The following is a 7,925-nucleotide window of genomic DNA, read 5'->3' as shown; positions in this document are numbered from 1 at the left end:
GGCAGGGGGTTGGACTAGATGACCTTTAGAGGTCCCTTCCAACCCAAACTATTCTATGATTCTATGATTCTAAGGTTCAAGCAGGGACAAAAGCAAGGTGTGGCTCTGCACAAATAGACTGGTGAAAAGTATCTAAAATGTGTAATGGATCACAAGTCAAAAATGAGTCCATGTCATCTCATTGTGCAGGGGGAGAGGTATTATTACCCTGGTATGTATAAGTAGGACTATTACTTCCAAGACATATGAAGTAATCCTGCTACTTATTTAATGCTGGGAATTCTTCAGCTGGGATATGACATCCAGTGAGGGGCTTCACACAAGGCAGCTGTGGATCAGTAGAACAGAATACAGGAGAAAAAGTGTCTAAGGAAAAAAAATGAGCACTTAGAAAAATTATCAACTTTTCTTTCCTTAAAAAGCCTAAAGAAAATAAGGTTGGAAAGAGCAAGCTATCTGCTTTGTCTACATTTGACAGAAGTAGTTGTCAAATAGATAAAGAAAATGAGCTAAGGAATATTCTGCTCTGTGTGTAAAAGCTATGAAAGATAAGAAGCAGCAGTAGAGGTTTAGGTTAGGTTAGTAGGCATTATGTGGAACTTTCAATGTTAATAACAGCAGATCTGCTAAGAATACGAATTGCCGTGCATGTTGAGATCCTAGATACGGGACAATACACAACACCAAGCTATTAGCCCTTTGCCACATCTTAGCTGTCTCTGTAAATTGAGTGGGGGGTTTCTAAATATCTGCTAGTAGAGAAGTGGGGGACATGGTGGAGGCCCCAGTTACCGAAGGTGCCAAGGGGGTGACACGTCTTCGTGAGCACGGGTCTGGAGGAGCCCTGCCCCGGAGCGGGGGACAGGTGTGATCGCCACTGCAGATCACCTACAGCTCTTGCACAGCCTCAGATCCCATCCCCGCACAACCATCTTTCCGCACGTGACGTGGTACAATTAGCAAAGAAGTTCACAGAAACTACTTTTTTACTACCCTTCAGGCAGCCAAATGCTTGGCTGTGAAGGTGGTAAGGTTTAGCCCTCATTAAATTCTGCATTTTCTTCCTCAGCTCATTTAAATAACTTTGGAGCTGGAAACTCTTAGCTGCACAGTTCCTTTGGGAAGGATGTTAAAATAGGTATCAAAACAGCTGGGGGCACACCGTGTTTTTTTCCAAACTTTTTAACTACACTTTCTTTTATGAATAAAGAAGCAGTTAATGACTTCTTCCGAGGTGAAAATGAAACAAAATATAGCCTTGCTGAACAGAGTTTTAGAACGTCTTTGTTTACCAAGTTTGTATGCCTATATTGCAAGGCCTGCATTTGATGAAAAGAATATTTAAGGAAACAAAATGACAGAAGTGGAAATCTTTAGCTGAGGAAAGAAACCTCATCTGTCTTCCAAAAGTTCCCGGTATGTTTTATATCTGCACAGCCCATATAGAGAGAAATGCCATGTGGTAAGAAACATTTGTCATGTACATTTGAACATTTGTTCATTTCACAACACGGTTTTCTTGTAAAATCTCACAGAACTAAGTTTTGAGGTTTTAGAAATAAAGCAGCCCATTTGTGGGCCATATTGTGGACAAACATTGAAAATTAATTTCAAAATAAAATTGGACTGCATTTCATTCAACACTACTAAATATTTTTCAGACTTTTATACAATACATGTATTGCTAAGAGTAAAGTACTTATAATTCACAATGCATACCTCAGGAGGAGGGTTTTTAAGCTGCTTGTAAACACTAAATTCTGTTTTTTATCCTTTTCATATCATTGTACTAAATAAAAAAAAATTGCTTCCATTTCTGAAGCTTTTCTTCTGGAGGAGAAGTAGGACTGTTGGCAGAGGAAAACGCCTTAGTTTCTGATAAGTGTGACATCACTTATTGATCTGTATTTTAGACAAGATCAGGGAGGGGGGAAATGCAAGTCTTTCATCTTTTCCACTACTCTATCTTAAACATAATTCAAAGGAAGATGCTTTCATTTTAGTCAAGAGGGATGAATCATAAAACTTTCCTGGATTAGAGAGCTATTCACTTCTTATCTTTCCTATAAAATGAAGGGGGGGGGGGGGAACCAACAAACCATCCTGAAAAAATAACACACATGATGTCCAGTTATTTGAAAAGCTGCTGTCAGCTCACTGTAACTCATCCTAGATCTGTCCACTAAACTTTTAAGCGTTGTAGATTTGTTCTTGTGAAACAGACAAGCAGTTTTTGTGAGGGAGAAGACATGATTTTTTTTTCATCTTCTTTTCTGTTTTTCATCTGCATTATACAATACAGCAAGATGCTTTAAATATTTTTGTATTTTTTTGTAGGAACATTTAATATTTTTTGTATTGTTTTATCATTAAAATAATTTTACTTTTTTTTAATAAGTAGTTATGAAATCGGCCTTTATCTGAGCAACACTGAAATAAGCAGGTTACCTACCCTACTGTGAAAAAACATGATTAACTGATTCAATCCATTGAATTATTTCATGTATGGGCTGCTTGAAAAATATAATTTCAAGCTCAGTAATCTAGTTTCTGGATAAGTTCTGCCAGAATGCAGATGTATTTTTAATGTTTAATAGTGCCTGCTGAGCAGAGCCTCTTAGCAGTTGCACGAGTCCTTACGATTCCGTTGTCTGCAGCCAGGTTTGATTACAACTGTTGCTCAGGAGGTTTGACACTAATTCTTTTTCAGAATTCCCTTATGTCTTAGACATTAATACTAAAATACAACCTTTCTCCGGAGTTTAGTGAGGTTTTAAATCCTCCTTACAGTTTTCAATAGGTCAGTTCAAAACAGTGCAAGAAAGGATACGGTTCTCTGTTGCAGCCTCGGACAACTGAAGAACCGTGCTGGCTTTGTAACTGCAAACAGCTTCTGTGTAGCTGCCTCCTCTTCAAGGCTTTATAGATTGCAGAGAGTGGAAATATCTTACTTAACACAAAGTATAAGAGCAAAAATAATAATAAAGGATTTTTCACACTGCTGCTGGTTGGGAAAGGAGTGACTGAATCCAGAATTAGGCAGTGGTCTTATTTTGTGGGAAGGGAGAACCTGAGCCCAGAGCTGTTAGATGGAAAAAGAATCCCAAAACTTAGCAGGATGCAGATGGAAACACACCTTTTGTACCAGCCTGGAAACTCTGAGGGGTGAGTGGGTGATGATAGAGAAAGAAACTGTTAAGTCTGGCTCTCTTCTTCTGATGGGTAGCAGAACTTTGTAAGAAAGGGGGGAAAGAGAGATTTACATACAGCAGCCACCTGTTGACTGCAAATGGACCTACCTGGCAGTTCTCAAATAAAATTGCTTACTAAGAACCCAACTGCCTTCTCTTTTGGAAAAAGCAAGACTAGGGAGCTTCACTTGTGGCTTACACCACCAGGGGTTGTTTCGGTTGTTTCACAAATAAGTTCAATCCCTTCAGTTGTTAGCTATCTTCCAAAATGTTAAAAAAATTCTTATGCACGGATATGACTGATGTATTGATGGAAGTGAATTTGAGGCAGATGAGGACAGTCAGTAAGTTTGGAAAGTAATGTTACAGAAGTGTGGTTCTGCAGATGTCAGCGTGGGATTTCCTGGGGATGGAAAAAGTATGTTACAAGGTAGAATATACATTATGGAATGAGAAACAATAGGAAAAGAATAAATTAAATCCACTTTAGAAAGAATACGTGCTGATCCATTAGAGCAAAGAACTGTTTTACATAACAAAAAACAAAAAAAGTCAGCAAGAGGGATGTTTAAATAAAAGCAGGTAGTACCAAATAACAGAATTTAACGCCTACTTCTGTGGATTTGAGTGAGACCACTGAGCACCATATTCACTGAAGCATTTTTTTCTCTTTAGTCAGACTTACTGATGAAGTATTATTTGTCAAATTCTTTTATTTATGCATTTTTTTTCTCCATTTAGGACAGCTGGAATTGCTTAGTAAAATTTTGAAAACTTTACTAAGTGGAATGTTGATTGAAAGTACTACATTTCAATACAGCATTTAAACATTGATTTATTCCTTTGCATACAAGCAGATTACATTGGAGTGAGAGCTCTTGACTTGGCAACACAAATATTTTTCACATGTGCTTGCAACTGCAATGTGAGTTTCTATGTTTTAGGGTAATTTTTTTAAATAGAACATCCAAAAGTTTGCCCACTTGACAGCATTATTTAATTTAACAAATGAACGGGACAAATAGACATGTTGTTGTGGTGTTGACCACATTGCAAAGGACAACTTTCCATTAAGTGATTCACAGGAACATACCTACTTGCAAAATTAGACATCACTGTTATTCCGGTTAAACCTGAAGCAATTTTTAGGGTCACCATGTCGTCCTCTCCCAGGGGATCTTCTCATAAGGTCCCGTATCAGCTCAGTCTCGGTTGGAGCAGGACTCTGAATGCTGAACAACATCTAGTAGGAAGGGGATTTTTCAGGAGGCAGTTTCTCTATCCTCTATCTTAAACACATACTGATGTTTTTTTCCAGCCAATTCATATAATATTTTATGTCAACAGCAGTTCTTCATTATAAATTGAAGCAAAGCAATGTTATCCTACTGTTTCTAATGAAGGAGTTCTTCCCAGAAAAAAAAAGAGAAACTGCTGGCGTATGGTTTTGATATAGATGTCCCCCTGACAGTTCTGGATTAACTGGGGTCTTATTCCAGTTTAGAGCACTAGTCTAGATCTAGAACAAGACGTCACTCAATTTCAGCAGTGGAACCACGTATAACGGACTCCTCATCATATAATTTCAGTCCTCATCTGTATAATTTCAAACCAGCCCTGGGTATTTGAGACAGTAATGCAATTAAAGATACACCTAAAGCAAGAACAGCTGCTTTTGTGCCCAATAGCACTCATCATAATGCTAAAAATATTTTGTCCCAATGAGAATTTTTTGTTCCTCTGTGTGTATAACTTAACTTTTTAAAGTTAACTGAGCTGGAACATTTTGCATTTTAAGGTACATATTCTTCACTATTGGGGTATTATTGTTTCCTTCATTATTCACACACTGCTCAAGTATTTTTATAAATTACTAGCAGGATTTCTAGGCAAAGTGATTCAGGTGAATGTGACAACACTTTAAGTTGTATATTATATCTTAATACAAATTGCTTCTTCATATTTTTTGTTTGTTTGGTTTTTTTATTCTGACGTTAATGGTAATGCAATGGAAACTCTGCATTCTCTGTTCCCTTTTTGCTGTGAGAAAACTCCACTGCATGACGCTTTCTCCTTTATAATGCACGGTATTAGGCCCATCATCTGTATGATGTACCCAGATTTCATTGCATTGCGGTTTTTGGTAGGTTGGTTTGGGCGTTTTTTAGGAGCATCCGCTCCTAGGTTTTGGCTTACTTAACAGACTCTAATATGAAACGTACCTTACTATTTAATAAGTTCTGCAGATTTTCCTGGCCTTCATTCTTTTAGAAGTGCCAGTAATCTGGATAAAAATAATTTGCATAACTTGTATTTCATTTTATGACTTAGGCATGAAAAATGTTGCAATAATGATACTTGGAATTAAACAGAAGCTGTGGGGCTAGGGTAATTAATTTTCTTTAATGATGTGAACCATTAGAACAGCAGGATAAAATAGACTAGTAATTTGGAATATGTGATAGTTATGAAAATAAAAACAAAACCGATTTATTATATCTCTTAAAACATACAGGTAAGAACATTAAAAACTACATTAAAACTGAACAGATAAATACGGTATACGCAGTCTGTTAACCCTTTAAATTCTCTGTACTTTGTTTTTAGAGCCTGCTGATAGACCTCCTCTTCTTCTGACTGCAAGCTCTGAAACAATTGAGGTATTATATCTTAATGGAAGCAAAGTGTTTGCCCGAACTCCTGTAAAAGGATCTGCAATTTTGACGCTAGACTATAGCTACAAAGAGGACACAATTTGTTGGATTGAATCAAGGGATCTTTCAAGTCAGCTGAAGTGTACCAAGATAACAAAAGCTGGGAAGCTAACAGATGAGTGGATAATAAACATTGCTCAGTATCTTCACAGTAAGTATTTGACAGTGTTTTAGCAAAACAGTGATGTCTGTCTTGGCGAACTGTTGCAGGAGCCTTCAGAAGTATTTTGGGGCTTGCTGTTGAAAATAGTCATAACGCATTAAATATTGCGACTCGTACTGAAGCACTTTTATGTTTCTCACTCCTATACATACACATATACTCAGTATGAGTTGCAATATTTATATCTATGTGAAGTTTTTAAAGATGTGCATTTTTATAGACAAAATATAATGTGTGGAACTTACAAAACGGTAGTGCAACAGAAGAAGAAATGTAAAATGCTTCCTTTTCTCTGGCAAAGTAGTGCTACATAAAGCTTGAAAATTATTCTTTGCTACTGGGACAATATTAACAATGAATTAGAGACACATGCTTATCACATTTGCTGTCAGCTATTGTAGGTATGTTTGTTCTTGAAAATAACAAAATATTTCCTGACTTACTGGAAATAAATTGCTGCCCTTTTTTGCCATTAAGAAAAAAAAATTAAAAATACCTAAACTCATCATACTGAATTAGTCTTTGGCATTACAGCATTATTTCTCAATCAGCTTTTCAATTCGTGGAACGCTGTTATCTTCTGAAGGAGGTGTTCATCCACTTACATATTCTCATGTGAACAGACTGCAAAATAGCACGCAGTCAAAAAAAAATGCAATTTTCTTCATCTTTCACAGAAGAGATGTCCACAGATCAGCTTATAAACCACAGCACTGAGGAGTTCAATGGTGGTGTTAATAACAGGCTTCTGAAAACTCAAGACTGGAACCTAAGATTGGATCTAAGATTTTGAAAAATCCTTTTAAGGAGAGATGGGCATCAAAGAATAGCTTTGAGTGCATCTCAAACTCTGAGCGTCCAGTTCAGGAATATTGAAATCACAAATTTGATTATAACTCTTAGAGGTGCATGTCAAAGTGATAAATACTTCACAGAGATTGTGCTTTAGAACTAATAAGATATTTGTTGTAAGATGTAGTCATTTCTGCAGAGTAAGGGATTTTTTTTAACTTGTTTTCCTAATTATGTATTTACTAGAATAGAAAATTAAATTTGAAAAAAATCCAAAAAATAGGGTTTGGGTTTTGGTTTTTTTGTTCACCATTCATTGTGACGCTTCTACTTTTAGAGGACTCTCTTATCCTAGATGTAAAGTATAGTTGTAGGGTTTTTTTTTTCCTTCTTCCTATTTTATTCAGGGTTTTTTTTAATGTTGTATTTCAGAGGGCTTTTCATACTTCAGTTATCTAAGAGCCCTAAAAATCTTGGTGGTAGTATTTGATTGTGCTTTTTTAATTCACTCTGTATTGATATTTTATTTTCTTTTCCTTTTAGTAAGTACAAGCAAATTAACTGCAGTCCTTAGCAAAATTTGTTTTGTATCGAACTGTATGCGTGTCTGTTCTGTCACTTATCTTCAGAGTGGACCTTAACACTATGCTTTGTAGTTCTCCACCAGTTCTCTCCCACATTCCTCTCCCTCTGTTCTCTGCATGTGAAGAGAATTGCTAGTCTCTGTGGTGTTCAGATCTGCATTAGTGCATCTGTTTGCAAAATTAAGGCTGTATGATGGGTTTGAAATGAATACAGTGCCTGGAATTAATGAGCCAATAATTTTTCACAGTGCTAGTACACATCAGCCTGTGGTCTCTAATATTCTTCTGAAACTTTGCTGTTCAGTCTTGTTTAAATGAAGAATAGAAATTCCCATGGACATGAATTGACTGCAGAGAATCATTCCAAATTCTTGTTTAATTTTTATTTGGAAAATAGTGGTGGGAGACTTAGAGAAACATTTCTTGGATTCAAGTTTGGAGCTCTGACTGACAAAATCTAGCAGATCTAGCTGCGGTGGTG

General features: G+C 36.6%; 1 protein-coding gene across 1 annotated transcript in view; it reads left to right on the top strand.

Annotated features, from left to right (window-relative positions):
• LRP1B (low density lipoprotein receptor-related protein 1B) overlaps positions 1-7,925 on the top strand; it is a 614,444-nt gene that overhangs the window by 217,096 nt on the left and 389,423 nt on the right. Inside the window, exon 6 of the mRNA XM_009319022.1 lies at positions 5,799-6,056. Coding sequence (XP_009317297.1) covers positions 5,799-6,056 — 258 coding nt within the window. The remainder of the gene's footprint in view (positions 1-5,798; positions 6,057-7,925) is intronic.

This window comes from Pygoscelis adeliae, unplaced genomic scaffold (genome assembly GCF_000699105.1).
Source record: "Pygoscelis adeliae isolate BGI_AS28 unplaced genomic scaffold, ASM69910v1 Scaffold222, whole genome shotgun sequence".
In the NCBI taxonomy this organism is placed as follows: domain Eukaryota; kingdom Metazoa; phylum Chordata; class Aves; order Sphenisciformes; family Spheniscidae; genus Pygoscelis; species Pygoscelis adeliae.
The sequence above is the reverse complement of the archived record's forward strand: the minus strand, read 5'-3'. Positions and strand labels throughout refer to the sequence as shown.